Below are 16,030 nucleotides of genomic sequence, written 5' to 3'. Positions count from 1 at the left end.
GATGGGGTCATTTTTTCTGGGGTGGGCACAGTTTGGGTGTTCCTTTGGGTGGTATAAAAAAGCAAACATGATATGTACTCACTCATATGTGGATTTTAGACATAGAGTAAAGGATTACCAGTCTACAATCTGCACTGCCAGAGAAGATAGTAAACAAGGAGGACCCTAAGAGAGACCTACATGGTCCCCTGGAGAAGGGGAAAGGGTCAAGATCCCCTGAGCAAATTCAGAGCACAGGAAGGGGGGCTAGGAGAATGAGAAGGGGTGAAGAGGAGGGATGCAGAGGACATGAGGGAGCAGAAAGGTTGAGTCAGGGGAAGAATAGAAGAAAACAAGAATGGAGATACCATAATAGAGGGAGGTGTTTTAGGTTTACAGAGAAATCAGGCACTAGGGAATTGTCTGGAGATCTACAAAGATGACACAAGCTAATAATCCAAGCAACAGAGGAGAGGCTACCTTAAATGCCACCCCCCTGATAATGAGACTGATGACTGACTTATATGCCACCCGATAGCCCTCATCCAGCAGCTGGTGGTAGTAGAAGCAGACACCCACAACTAATCAGTGAACTGAACTGTAATCCAGATGCAGAAAAGGATGAGTGAAGAGCAAAGGGGTCCAGACCAAGCTGGTGAAACCCACAGAAACAACTGACCTGAACATCGGGGAACTCTTGCTCCCCAGACTGATAGCTGGGAAACCATCATGGGACTGATTCAGACCCCAGGAACATGGGTTTCAGTGAGGAAATCTCGGAAATCTACAGAACCTCCTATAGTAGTTCAGTACGTATCCCTAGCATTGGTGTGGACTTTGGGAGCCCATTCCACATAGAGGAATACTCCCTGACCCAAAACACATGGGGGTGGTCCTAGGCCCTATTCCAAAGGATACGATAGACTCTATGGGAGGCCTCACCATCCAGGGGGAGCAGAAAGGATATGTGATAGGTAGGGTTTTAGTTGGGTGGGGGTGATAGGGGAGGACAGGAGGGAGAAGGGAACTGGGATTGTCATGTAAAACAATCTAGTTTCTAATTCAAATTAAAAAATCTGAAAAAAGAAAACAAAACAATAACAACAACAACAACAGAGCCAGCTGAGCAAGCCATGGAGAAGATACCAGTAAGCAGTTTTTTCCATGGCCTCTGTTCTGTTCTTGCCTTAGGTTCCTGCCCTGACTTCTCTTCATGGTGTAGTATGGATGGAGGGCTGAAATAAACCATTTCCACTCCAAGTTGCTTTTGGTCATGGTCTTTATCTGAGCAATAGGAACCACAGGGAAATATGCCGGGTTTTGTTGAGAAGCTCTGGAGGCAAAGCCTTCATTTCTTCCCCCATTTACTCCTTTATATAGGCAGATATAGTGGCAAATCGATCATCCTGACTGATGACCATGTGGTATAATTTGTATAAGTCAGCTGTGGAGATTATAACAAAATTCATCTTACCATGTCCTTGCATGGTAGGGGAAGGAAGGAGGGAGAAAGGGATAGGGGTGGGGGTGGAAGTAGCTAGCATTTGTCAGACCACTATTCCTCTATTAGGGATGGTGTCCTTGAATGGTGACTTCAGTCTGCCTTTCCCTCTCCTTTCTGGTATTTAGTCTTCCATATGTGGTCCAGAGATGAGGTCTTGGAGTGGGCTGCTGGTGTTAAGTGCTAAGTGGGAGAGGTTTCGTATCTATTAGATAGTCACAGGAACAATGTCTAAACCCTCTCAGAACTCACTTGAGAATTTTTGGCAAAAGAGTGTTTCTTCTTTCTTTTTTTTATTTAGAACTTTTACTACCTCAATAATGACTAGAAGAGTTTATCTATGATAACAGTGAAGCTCTAAATATGATATCCTTCATATGAATAGTCCCTCTGTAACGTGCCTAAGGTGTTTTTACATTATTTTAAAAGATAGAAATTGTTATTTTACTATTTTAAAAAGCATAAAATGGTGTACATTCAAATAGCAAAATAAGATAGCGACCAGTTTAAGAGTCTCTAATCATGTAATCAATCCACAAAGCAGATATACTTTATAAATGACTATATATATATATATATATATATATATATATATATATATATATATATAAATTAGCTGAGTGGAGAATCTTAGAACAGGTGCATACCATTACCATTATCTTGCTTATATGTAGTAATTGAATATAAAGTCCACTAGTGTTCTGACATTGTATTTGCTTTGAGTTATTGTTAGAGTTACAGTCAACATGGGTGTCAATTTTATTATGGAAAAAATTCGAAGACTTTAGGCAATATTCATAAAAAAAATTCAGATCTATGTTTGACTTTTCTCCACACAAGTCTTGTCTTTAACAGAGTGATCAGCTCTGTGGTTAAACATAATTTGAGGAAATGAGGCTCAGTCAGTATGTAATTTTATCTCTTTAAGCCCTGCCTTTTGCTCCTGCAGAATCCATTCCAACCCATGGCCTTCTGGCTCTCTGAAGCAGTGTCTCTTCATGGTGCATGCTGGTGAGGCCCTTTAGAGCACACAGCTCATGTCAGCAGATGACCAGCCTACAGGAGGTCAAGTAAGCAAAATTCTAAGGTTGTATCATGCCATATAGTGATGCAACAAACAATAAATAGGGCATGGAAAACAAGGTACCGTTGTTTACACTCAAGGTTAAGAAACTGAGAATGTTGGTGGAAAAACATGCCAGGGGTTAGAAATGTTGGAGAAGACAGGGAATATGCCATACAATGGAGGTGGTTGCTTCCTTTTGCTGGGAGTCGGATTGGAAATATTTGAGGCTTTTTAATCTAAAAGATCTTTGTCCAGACCAGTCACCTCCATCATGTGGTTCGAGGAGAAGCATTGGTCATTAATGGACACAACTGGCTCCAACATAGCTTCATTTATAAAAGCAAGGGTCAAATGAGACTTTACCTCTGAAGAGTGCTGTGCCAATTCTGGTGTCTGTGTTGAATAAATTCTGCACCTCACTTTCTGCTCTGTTATTAGGTCATTCTGAAGGAATGATACGCTTCAGGTTACACACAAAAGTAGTTCTGCTATCCATCTCTTCAGGGAGTACCCCAATGCAAGCAGATTAGAAAATAGCATATGTCTGATTGTTTGATGAATAATTGCAACTTTTGGAAACCATTTGAGAACAGTACCTGGCTAAGTTTAGTTTGTAGAGCTAAATAAAAACATAAGAGCCAAAGAAATAGAAATCCAAGGTCTGGATTCTTATTGGCAAATACATATATTTCATTTTTATTATCAGTTTTAATTTATGTGTCACCTTCAAACAAGATTCTGTAGCATGTGATCAGATCAAATGGACAGTCCAGGATGTGGGGGTGGTTATAGACATGAAGATCTTTATAAGAATCTGTAGAAAGGACAGGTGATTCTTGTCTTGCTTCAGCATTTTTGTGGCTGGAAAATTATGAAGGTAATAAAATGGAAATTAAAAGTGTGAAGAATATGCTCTGGGCGCAGATTAACTATAAACAGAAATTGACTTCAGTAGCTTCCCAGGCTTCCTTGAAAGTGCTATTTCCTAGAAATCTTATTAGAATTCCCTGAACTCAAAAATCAACTTATGCTTAGTGTTTTAGACACACACATTTCAGGGAATGCTGCAGAGAGGGGCTCAAGGAAGAGGTAGGTTGGCATCCTGGATGTCCAAGTTATAGAACTTGGTACATTTTTAGCAAAAACACTGTAGCTCTGAATTACCTTGTCTCTGTGAGATATGAATAGAAATAAATAATCTTCTTAGTTTTCAAAAATTCTGTTGTGATAAACCATATGGCAAATAAACTATAGTGGAGGGGTTTTCTTCAGATCAAACTGCACCTGGAGGATGTAAGGAATTTGAAGTTGAACAGGATATGCCCCATAACAATCCAATAACAAATACTTCTCCTGAAAACATAAGGAAAGTGTCACCTGGTTCCAGAAATTTTTTTCAATTTCCCCAGATTCCCCAAAAAGTTGGCTTCCTTTATTTGAATGCTTAAAAACAGGCCATTAGAATGGATGTGTGTGTGTGTGTGTGTGTGTGTGTGTGTGTGTGTGTGTGTGAGAGAGAGAGAGAGAGAGAGAGAGAGAGAGAGAGAGAGAGAGGGAATGCTGAAAATGGAGGCTGGGTGTAATTAGGGACCTAAGGAATCTCTGTCAGTTTGCATCTAAAATGCAGACAATTAAGTAAAATTTGTTTTTTAGTGACCCTATTCTTAACTGTAATAAGGACCCCAAAACGCACAACTTGAACAAGATTTTGCCACCAAAGAAGCATTTATTTTGGACACTCAATAGAAAGCATCATATTCTCTGCAGTAAAGAACGCTGGGCTTCAGTGACAGTCCTGTCTGCCTAGTCTCACCTGTAGTATTTCTCATACTCTTTGGCTTTGAAAAATAAATGTTTGTATAAAGAAGAATTTTTCTGTCTATGGTATGTTAATCCAGGAATTTCCTGTTTGCTTTCACTCTACGCCTTCTTTTGCATTTCAGCTAGGACCACAGTCTACAGGTGGCCCTAAAACCTATGTTAATCTCTATTTGGTGAAAGCTTTCAATTATATTTCTTATTATCTTCGTGGTTATCAAACTACTGTGTGTTCACTATAGTAAAGGTGACGCCTACAGAGAAGTGTAATGTGGAAGATATATTACCAGCTATGCAATGACTAGGAGGTAATTTATTACATGATTCGTTCTAGGATTAGTTGTCTAAATGGTCTATATAAAAATTTGCTTTGTGGCTTTGTGTGCTTAACACCAAATTAGGACATTCCTGTGGCATTACAGAAGTAAATATTATCTTAATGCACATAATAATGCAATTTAAAATATATTAAAGTCCATAGTTAACTTCCTTAATTTGGGTAGGTATTGAAAATACTCAATAGAATGCATTTCTTTGGTGTGTGACTCTGTGCAGATTTCTAAAAGCTTTATTAGAAATATTTCTTGGGGGTTGGGTGTGTGACTCTGGCTTCTTCAGAGAAACAGACCCACAGGAATATATTGTTACAAAAAAGGACTTACTGCCTAACTCAGAGGATCCCAAAGACTGAAAAGTCTGCAGTGAATGCTTGCAGGAGAGCTAAACCTGTCCGGACTGAAAAAGATGGAAACTTCAGAATGGGAGAAAGGCCAAGGGCAGCTCCAGTCTAAGACCAGAGGCCTGGCTGTCCTTAAAGACCCACTGGTGCAAGCCGTGCTCAATAATTAAAGAACCTGGAGTCTTAGTTCCTTACGCAATAGTAACAGACAAGTGAACTTGCCTGTGAAGGGGAGCATGAGCAAAGGGTAGCTTCCTACTTCTGCTTTTGTGTTCCATTTCACCCAGGGACACTCCCACACTGGGATCTCTGCCCAGCTCCTTCACCCAGGAAGCCATCTTCTCAAATCTCCTTCACAGATACGCCTAGAAGTGTGGATTACCAGTTTTCTAGCCATCTTCTCAATTCAGCCAAGCTGACAACCAAATTAACCATCACAGATGTCTGAATGTATTATAGACACTCACTAAGTATTCTAGAAAATATGTGAAAATTGACATTCATCATCTCTGTGAGTTCCTGATGTCGCCACTTCACCAATACTGGCATTCCATGAATTCTTCTGTTTCCACAGGTAAGGTGGCAATAGTCAATGCCAAATGTTAGACATCTTTGTGGAAATCATATAGAGGACAAGGAGGATGAACCTGATGGCAGGGATTGGGGGACAACCACAAATAATTCTGTAGCAAAACCTAAGGAACATAAAAGATACAGTGAAATCCAAACTGTGTCATTTGTAGGCCAAACAACTGAGGATAGCAAGCTTTGTGTGGAACCCTCTCCTGAGGTAGCAGGGAAAGATGGGAGTCTGGAGAAAGCACACTGATACCAGTGAACCACCTCAGAGGAAGATTCTATGAAGCAACATGCCCTGCTGAGGGAGAGGTAAACCCAAGTGGAAACTCTTGCTGGAAGAAACGATGAAGGATGCTTGTGTTCTGGGCAATAGATTTCTGAGAGCTCATCTTTGAACAAAAAGAAAAAGTCATGGGAATGAAATGACATGTCTCTTGGTAGCATCTTCTCATGATGAAGCTGGAGTTATCAGAACTTGTATCCAAGTGCCTGTGAACTTCACCACACCCATGCAAGCAGGCAGATTCAGGCATTGTCTGCATTGTTCCCATGTTCCTATGGAAACCTTAAATGCTGTCACTTAGTGCTGACCCACAAGGCAGAAGTTATCAGCCCTTTATTCCCTTTTCTTTGCCTGTAAGTGACTCCTTACAGTTCAAGTTGCTTTGCTGTCTGCACTGGGAAATGGCCTGTCAGCTCTGCAGCTCCACCCAGAACCAACTTCCCTGTTTCCTCTTATTTTCCCAGTTCACAATCTCTGGCTTTCCTGGAAATTCATTTTTATGTAAAAACTCCCATGTTTAAAAATGACATCATTTTGTTCTTTATTGCTCCTCTGATGTCTCTTGAGACATATATGCTGGGTCACATATCATTCAAGTCCATGTTGCTTCAGTTTCAAGCAGTTGAAAATTTCTTGTATCATTTTTTATTTGCTTTTTTCACAGCTAGAATTTCTGTCAGTTTAATAGTATAAGGACTTTCATGATGGCCCAGCATATGCTTAATTTGGGTAATGTTCCAGGAGGACTTGGTAATGATGTAACTGTGCCAATGCTGATAAGTTGTGCCATTGTAGAGTGCAATGCACCCCAACATTAGGAATTGTTCTCAGATCCACCCCACATGTGTTGAAATTTCCTTTTATTGTTTGCTGCATTGGTTTTAAAAAGAAATGCTTAGAAAGTGTCCAGAGTGATGGCACATTTGTCTGTTTCTCCTGTCTACATTAAAACTGTGATTTTTAGGACATATACTTTGTATTGTGTTTTCTTCCCTGACATATGGACATTCTCAAGCCAATGAAATAAGATTACTAGAGTTAATGTTAGTTTATATTAATATAATGGTAGATATCTTAGCTTATTCATTTATGAATATAAATTCAAAACAGTTTTGTAAATTTTAAAAAACCTAGTTGTTAATTGAAAGAATAACGTATTATGGCCAAGTAAGTTTGTTCCTAGAAATCAAAACTTAGTAAGTCTAAAACTAATTTACCTTATCCTTGGAATTAAAGGAAAACCATATGCAAATGTCCACAGATGGAAAAATTCAGTTGAAAAGTATTTAACCATTCTTGCAGATATTTAAAAACATAATGAGACTTCAAGGCTGGTAAGATGGCTCAGCATGGTAAAGTTCCTGACTCACTAAATGGAGATCCATATTTGGATATCTAGCACCCATTTAAGGCTGGTTTTGGTGGCTCACATTGGTAAACCCAGCACTGGGGTGCAGACAAAGCCAGGAGAATCCCTGTAGCTCTTCAACTACTCAGACTTGCTGAATCAGTGAGCTCCAGTTGCTGAGAGATCCTGTCTCAAAGAAATACGGTGGAGAACCGTCAGATAAATCACTGTATGTTCATTCTTGACTGCTACATGTATACTCGCACACTTGCATGTTCGGCTACATACCCAAATATACACCCATATAACACATGTACAGACACCACACAGATACATACACATGTACATGATATACATGTACACACAATAATGATGACTCAACAAAGTCAGAAATAAACATTTTTTTGAACATGGAATATGTATGCATATATATATATACAGATTAGCCCAAAGAGAATGTCAGAACTAATGACAAAATACTAGAGGCCGTTCTGTTAAAGGTACAAATGAGGTGGCTCTGCTCAAGCCTGGAGTGGCCGGGTGATGCTGGACCAGCCTAACTAACAAAGCAGACAAGAGGAAGAGTTTGGACTCACAGTCAAACAGGCTGAAGTAAATTTTGATGACTTGTTCCTTAGAAATACTAAAAGTATCTCACTCAAAATTTTCAGCTATTACTCACTTCCAACTTCTAAAACAGGCATCAATCAAACTGCAAGTCTGACTCATTGAAAAATTCCCTTGGTTTGGAAAAAGAATAATTTGGAGAAATTGAAATTGAAAGTTATGAGTTGGGGGTGGAGGGGATTGGTAGGAATTTTTTTCTCTAATAGAAATTGTGGAAATATAAATAGGGGTGGATTGGTACAATGCCACTGAGTGTTCATAAGGAATATGAATAGACATCTTCATAAAAATAAATATATAAAGCATTCCAGCTCATTAAAAGGTATTCAAACCCACATGAAATGTTACTTGCTATCTAGTATTTATTGAAGAAATCAGGAATTAAAAGTCTATGTTCTAAACTAGTCTGTATTCTACAGGGAGATTTTTAGGATGTACAGGAACTACTGGCAAGGGCTTTCTGAAGGCCCAGGGTAGAATGGAATATAGCTGACAGGCAGGATTTGGAGGGCAATATTTATGGGTATCATTTCATAGAGTCTTCCTTTGTTTTCTTTCTTTCTTTCTTTGTTTCTTCCTTCCTTCCTTCCTTCCTTTCTTCCTTCCTTCCTTCCTTCCTTCCTCTCTCTCTCTCTCTCTCTCTCTCTCTCTCTCTCTCTCTCTCTCTCTCTCTTTTTTTATTTTCTCACAATTTGTCTGTGCAGTGCAGAGTGGTCTCAGATGTGTTCCATATTTAGAGAGGCTGGCTATGGACCCCTGATCTTCCTGCCTCTACCTCTCATGTGCACAGTTTAGAGGTCAGATTCATCACACTTTACTTCCTTCTTCAGTAACATCCATATATTGCCTTCAGAGAAAACTGAAGTAGAATGAAAGTTTGTATTTTAAGAATTTACAGTTATTTATTATTTGTTGGAGTCAGGGGAACAGAGCATGGCTTTCAAATTGTTTCTTCCTTTTCACTGTGTGAGTTCCAGGCATGGACTCCAGCCATTGGTCTTGGCTGGGGGCCAAGTGCCTTTACGTTCTGAGCCACTCCATTGCCTCACAAAGCTCTAGTTTTTGACAACTTTGTAAAGTGTAAAGATTACATCATTCTTGAATACTGTAGAGACTGAGTTCTTAGTGTTTTCATTTAGTCTGTGTTTTTTTCATACTTTGAAACTATCTGCTTAATTTCTTTATGGTTAGAAATTTTTGTATTTTTTATAATAGCTCCTTCGTATATTAAGGCACTATATTTTAATTTTCCCATTTTACTTTATAAAGTTCATTAATCTTATAATTTTTACTATGGATTAATTCATAGCACTTAATTACTTCTATGGCATCAAATCTGCTACCCTTTGTTTTTAAATATCAACTTTATATCATTAGTCAGAAATCAGATGCATCTTCTCTGGATAGCTTTGTTTTATAAAATCTGAAGTTTGTCACAATACGAGGTGAAACTATATGCTTTCTCCAAAAACGCTGATGAATTATTTCGAAGACTTGGCTAAGTGATTCCTCTAACCTGCCGCTACAATATGCAGGTTTCAAAGTCTCCCAGATAGAACATTTCAGTGCTGATGAGCAGCATTCTTTTCACCAATTAGTTAATTTTAAGTTCCACTAAGTCTTCCTCTATTCTTTTGCCTTTTAAAAAGTGTTCTTCCCAATGGGTTCTTTTCTAGATGAACTTAAGAGCACAGTGTGGTGCCAGTTCCGCTTCCTTTATTAGCTCTTGTGTGTAACTTTGCTTTCAATTTCATTTCTTCAAAAACAATTTGGGAAAATGTGATATTTTTGTAATGTGTTGTATTTCTATTCAAGGAGTAAATCTGTACTTGAAATAATTTAACTGTCTGTCTGTTTTCCAATATGCTCCTGTTTTCTTTTTGGGTAATACCAATCTGGTCATTGTCATAACCATTCCTCAGTATTGCATAATCTAGTGGCTACTGGGAGTTAGATATTTTTCCTTTGTAGAGCTGGGATATGGAATGATATGTCAGAAAGTTATTGGTTACTTAGTTTTTATTTATCACTGGCCTTTCCACAGACATATCATGGATGTTAACAACTTAATCTTTGTGGCATCCCAAGTGTTTGCTTAGCTGTGTTAATTGCATCATCTTAGAAGTCATGGCTATTGGGTTTCCTTCTTTTAAATAGAGACTGTATTTCCATAAACCTTGATGGGTTTAGTCCTGGCCCAATTGATCCCAGATCTGCCACTTACTTTTGTATTACAACCTCCCACAAGCCTCTGGTACTTTTATCTTCACTGGTAAAATGGAGGCTTTCATATATGCCTTATGGTTGTCCTAGGCAAGTGATGGGTCCATAGTCCTTAACACAGCTGCATGGCACTTGACTTGTAGCCTGATGCTTAAAAAGCCATGGTGTATGTGTTATCATCAGTTGAGATGATGGTATGCTTATATGGGACAACATAAAATGGATGGAGAGCGTGAGCAAGTCTGTCTGGAATCTTTGCAGTGACTCGCTATAAGGAGGTGATGTCTGTCCACCTGTGGTTTCACTAATTCGTTTTTCATTCTAACACTCTGCTTACTTTTTTTTTAAAGGATGCATTTTGTTCAGTCAGCAGGATGAAGAAGCAAGAGCACCTTCTGCTTTTGAGGTCTCTGTTTATTCTGTTAGAGGAAGGAAGGGTGGAGTTGAATCAAACACAAAGTTTTTAAAAAAACGTTGGCCTTTTTGTTAAATTCTCTAAGCGTGTTTGATAGTGAGAGTATGTTTACTTCTCTCTTAATGCACAGAATACTTTGTTAGAACACCCTGGGGGTTACTCAGCTCTGCATGCATGTGTGAATGTGATCTTCATCATTATCATCAACCCTTAGTGAGCTTATTTATTTAATCTTCTCATCTTAATTATCTGGTACAATAGGTTATTTTAATAATCTGGCATTGTTAACATTTTTATTATGGGACATTAAGCTTTGTCTTCTGTCACAGTTAGTAAAGCTCACTTTACCAGGAATATAATTTGAGCACTAAAGGATTGTGGAGTGAACTATTTCTCTTATTACTTCACACTATAGAGTTGTGTTCACACCATTTTGTAATTTTATTAATGTGTTAAATGATTGCTTCTGCATTAATGCCACATGTATTTGGAATACATGCCTGCCTTGTTTTCTTCAGATTGGAGGCTTTTTGAGAGAAAGCACTGGTACTCTCCTAAGCCAGCCTGTCTCCCAGGCTGTGTGGCTACATTCTCTCAGGTAGCCACATAGGGCCATTTTGCCCCTGCTGCTCCCGTACAAATTCTCCTCATCTACCTTTCAAGCGCCATGTGAGTTTTGGCAGAAGCTTCCCTGTTTTTTCCAGAGAGGAGGCTTCAGTGTGTTAACTCTGACCTTCTTTCTGCTTGAGTAACTCTAGTCCTTGTTACGCTGTTGCCTTTGGTTGCTTCTGGACTTGGGGCTTTCCCATTGCTATTTGTGGGTGCATAGTAGTCATTTCACCACCAGTGATCCTCAGTCCATGCCCCGTGGGTGTTAGCTCTGGCATGAGGAGTTAGTCTGTACAGGCTGGTGTCTGATACTACAGTGTGTCACATCCTTCTCTATTGTGAGACATCCTCATGCTGAGCCTTTACTGACAGTATTTCTTCTCTTTACATGGAGAAACCAGATCTAGACCAAATTACATGTTCAAGGCTGAATCCTGAGAAGCCTCCATAGTGGGGACTATGTACATCAGAGATGAAGCTGGCTTACTTTTCACATGACGCTGCCTGACTTCCTCTTCTGGTGTTGTTATGATCTGGGCAATCTTGCATGGCTGGTTTTATGTCAACTTGACACAAGCTAGAGTTATCTGAGAGGAGGGAACCTTGGTTGAGAAAATGCCTCAGGAAGATCAGGCTGTAGGCAAGCATGTAGGGTATTTTGTTTAATTATCAATTGATAGAGGAAGGCCCAACTGATTGTAGGTGGAGCCACACCTAGGCTGGTGGTACTGGGCTCTATAAAAAAATAAGTAGGTTGATCAAGCTGTGGACAGCAAGCCGGTAAGCAGCACCCTCCATGGCCTCTGCATCAGCTCCGCCTCCAGACTCCTGCCCGGTTTGAGTTCCCATCCTGACTTTCTTCAGTGATGAACTGTGATGTGGAAGTATCAGCCAAAGAAACCCTTTCCTCGAAGGTTTCATCGAAGTAATAGTATAAGATAACACAACTTCTTTGTACCTCAGCTTTATTATATTTAAAATTATGATATGCCCTCCTTTCAAAGTTGTTGTAACCTGGAAATTAGTAAGAAATAAATAGATGAGAATATTGATCAGTCAGTAGTAAGAACTTGGTCATCCTCAGCTATTGTTTATGTCATCACTGATAATGAAATGCTCTATTTTATGTTTCAAGATACAGAATAAAAGTAGAATATGGCAAGGCCATCCTCATATTCAAAGTAAAAGGGCACATATGTCTTCCTGTTGGCAAGAAAATTCGAAACAAAGTCAAAAATATAGATGCATAATTGAGCAGGACTTTGAAAGTGCATTTGATTGCAACAATTAACAGGAGGACTTGGTGTATTCCAGTCATTACTTACCTAAGTGTGCTGTTAAAACCCACCATCAGGAGCACACAGCATAATCAAGGTATGAGCAAAGACAGGTGCAGGGATCCAACCACAAGATGTGCTCATCTCATGCTGTGTGTCTTCATCGCCATAGGGATGAGGGGCAGTAGAGAAGGCTATCTGAGATCAAGGAGGTCTCCAGCCAAGAACACTCCTAGGTGATGGATGACTGTATTCTGTTGACTCCAGGAGAAATGGAGGGTTGTAAGAACAGGGTGCTGTAGCTGAGGAGATATTTTTATTTTAGATTTATTACATTAAAGATAGTTGTGGGTTATACAAGTAGAAATATCCCAAAATCCCTCCCTTGAGCACTGTCACCCACCTGGGACTTGGTAGTGGTAATATAGGTGTCCCATTTAGCGATAACATTTAACAGTCACTGGTAGCTGGGCCTTGTTGAGAGTAATATAGGTATCCCCTTGAGGGATAGCATTCAACAGTCACTGGTGGCCTGTCTCCCTAAGGCTGTCCAGAGACTCTAAATCATCCCCCACTTCTTGCCAGCACCATGAAGCATCTTCTAATGGTGTCTATCAATTAGATATAAAAGTAGGTCAACCCAATCTTTAATAAAAGATTAACCCAGAGTTTTTAAATGTTGATTTTATTTGAACAGAATAATATCAGAAAATTCCTAATTTTATAGGCCTGTAGGATTAATGCAGAAGAAAGTTTGATTTCCTGGGTGTGGCAGGAAAAAAGAGAAATTCCCTTGGCTTACTGGAGTATTACAGTATGAGGTAGAACTGACCAGGCTTCAGGAAGCAGAGACTGGCACTGACAGGTCAGGTTGTTTCTGCTTTGACTGTAGAAAGGATGGTGTTGCCTTCTTTTAAATATTGACCAAAGCAAATGCATTTATTTAAATATTACATAATATTTAATTAAAAACAGTTTAAGTTTTGGAATCCTGTGTACTCTAGGCAAGAAGTTTCTTAAATGAATAATGAATCTATCTATGTATTCCCTTAATATACAGATATTAGAGATTAAGTATACTTTATTAACGTGATTTTATTGATTGCAAGGTTAGCCAAGATATGTTACTTTTGCAAGAGATTTCTATAGAGATAAAAGTTTCTCAAACACAACCTGGAAATGATCTTATTTCTTTTGAGATAATGTTTTATTTCAGATAAGTTTCTAAAATCTACAGCACATTTTTTTGTATGCATAGATGCTCACTTTAGGTCATAGAGAGTACTTTTCTATATACATGTTATTTCTCATAATTTTGTTGGTTTATTGCATAATTTATTCTTAGGATTATTACAGAATTGTTTCATTTTCATCTGGGATCTCTGAGGTGGCAATAGTCTGAAAATCTGTGCTGCCTCAATCATCATTGTTCCATCTGAATTTTCCTGCATGCTGATAGAAGCATGCACACAGGGACAGAGAAGTCAGAACAATTATGTCCTAGCCTCAGAAGTCACGCATATTTTTGGTTATAGCTAGTCATGTAGGGATGGGACTTATGATGATTTGAAGAAAGAAATAGAAATCCCTCCTTGATAAGGGGACTTTGGAAAAGATGTAACAAATAAGTAGAATTGTTATTATCACCCTAGCAGACCTAAATATGGAATTGGTTTTAATTCTCACATAGTAAAATGTAAATTTATTTTCTATTTATGATGACCAACAATTGTATTTTACATATTTCATAACTACAAGTAGCAAATAATAATAAAAACAGGCCACTATTTCAGTTTCAGATCAATATGGATGAAGTTCCCATTGACTCATGTTTTGATTCCCTGCTGTCTGATGTGTCATAAGGAAAGGATTTAGTCTGTGAGAAAGTCTGGCAATATGAGGGTTTCAAAGTCCTGACCATTGTGCTGTTTCCAGTATTAGTAGGATAGTAAATTTTGTTTCTCAATTGCTGCCACTTTCATACCTCTATGACAAGATCAACATGGCAGTTCAGGTTTGCTCATTTCCAGGTGTAAACAAGGGTTAGGGAGCAGAGGGAAGGGTGGCCTCTGCTCTGGCCTCTGGTTTTTATTTTTAGCAGTGCTGGCCATAAAACCTGGGACCTTGAACGTGCTAGGCAAGTGCCCTGACCACTAAGAGTTGCTTGTAGTTCTTTTTTCCCTTTGAAACAAGCATTTTAACATATTTCATAACTAGACAATATCACCTTTTAAGCCTTCATGACTGAGGCTGCTTGGTTACGCTTCTGTATCTTTACTGTTTGCAGTTTTACTGGCTTCATAACTTACATAGCTCTTGAGATATGTGTGACAAAATAGAAAACATAAAGTTGTCCATGAGATTAAAAACAGAGTTTCAAACATTTGCATAAAAGTGTAACAAAGAAGAAAACATTCTAGTGTATAGACTATTCTGTATGTCAGTTGTAAGTATATCAAATATAATTTCATATCTTTTGACCTTTGGATTGCTTCCAGCTCAGCTTGAACCCAGCTCAATGAGTGTCTTATTGCCCTGAAAGTCTCAGCACCACTCACATTGCTTCTTGCAGAAGACCTTCCTAACCCTCTCTTTTCTCACACGTGTACATTACTGTTCTCTAATACATACTGCTATATAACAGCGGTTTCTGGGCACTCATCTGTCTTCTCTAGAGGAGTGGAAGCTTAGTGAAGACAAATGTGACATAGTCTTTGTCCATGGCTGTACCCCTCCCATAGTTATTAGAGCATGGCAGTGGGCAATTGTAGTAAAATTACCCTCTTCCTTTTACAGTAGAGCCCTTCCTTGTGGATCATTACCAGTGAGTTTGGGCATTGAAAATAAGAAGTGTGTGATGAGTAGTGCACGTGTGTGTGTGTGTGTGTGTGTGTGTGTGTGTGTGTGTGTGTGTGTTTGCAATTGATAAAGTTTTCTTATAATATATAACATACATAACACTACCTTAGGGAGAAAATATTCACAAGGTGACTTCTCAGGTCATAGCTGTAAAACCAAGGGCACAGTTTTTCATGGTTTTATGTATTATTTTACATTTCCCTAGAATATCAGGTAACTACAGTCACCCAAATTAGATACTTCCCTCATGTCTGCTATATTACCTCATCACCATACTCCCTAATTTGATCACAACTGTCTGCTTCTTACCGCCTTTCTGAGGCCTCTTTCACCCATCAGTGTGATTTCAGTGCTTTCCTGCATCAAATACCTGTTCTCTGACTATATTTGCCTCTTGCAACACACATGAACAACAACAAGGTCATTTGCCTTTTACATCAGCTCACAGCCTGTAGTTCAGTATCACTTCCTTCTGCTTCCCTACTTGTTGAGCCCATCCTGCCCATCCTGAGAGCCCTGGAGATTTCACACTCTGAGTTCACTTGTAGTTTATCCCCACCTAACAGGAAGAGTCTGAGTCCTTATTAGGCTCTTAATAGTGCCGTGTGATTAACGATCCACTTTCTTCTCCAGACCTGATTTCAGACTTTTGTAGCTATTAATTATGCCCAGCCAGACAGAGAAGCAAACTGAGGGATCAGGAAGAATTTGGACTTCGTGGCTGGTTTTGGAATGTTGACATTTTAGATAATTCATTATAGGTTTGT

General features: G+C 39.0%; 1 protein-coding gene across 13 annotated transcripts in view; it reads left to right on the top strand.

Annotated features, from left to right (window-relative positions):
• Nucleotides 1-16,030, top strand: part of Il15 (interleukin 15) — a 65,530-nt gene that overhangs the window by 19,018 nt on the left and 30,482 nt on the right. For 3 of the 13 annotated variants that reach the window (XM_027406145.2, XM_027406134.2, XM_035442522.1), the window contains exon 2: nucleotides 2,430-2,550. The exons of 8 other annotated variants lie outside the window; for them this stretch is intronic. In XM_027406145.2, the coding sequence (XP_027261946.1) occupies nucleotides 2,518-2,550 (33 nt within the window). In that variant the 5' untranslated portion in view covers nucleotides 2,430-2,517. Of the gene's footprint in view, nucleotides 1-2,427; nucleotides 2,551-16,030 lie in introns of those variants that run through there. 2 more of the 13 variants (XM_027406142.2, XM_027406141.2) reach the window with 1 other exon arrangement.

Source organism: Cricetulus griseus, chromosome 3, assembly GCF_003668045.3.
Source record: "Cricetulus griseus strain 17A/GY chromosome 3, alternate assembly CriGri-PICRH-1.0, whole genome shotgun sequence".
In the NCBI taxonomy this organism is placed as follows: Eukaryota; Metazoa; Chordata; class Mammalia; order Rodentia; family Cricetidae; genus Cricetulus; species Cricetulus griseus.
Note: the sequence above shows the minus strand (reverse complement) of the source record. Positions and strands in the feature narration are given on the sequence as shown.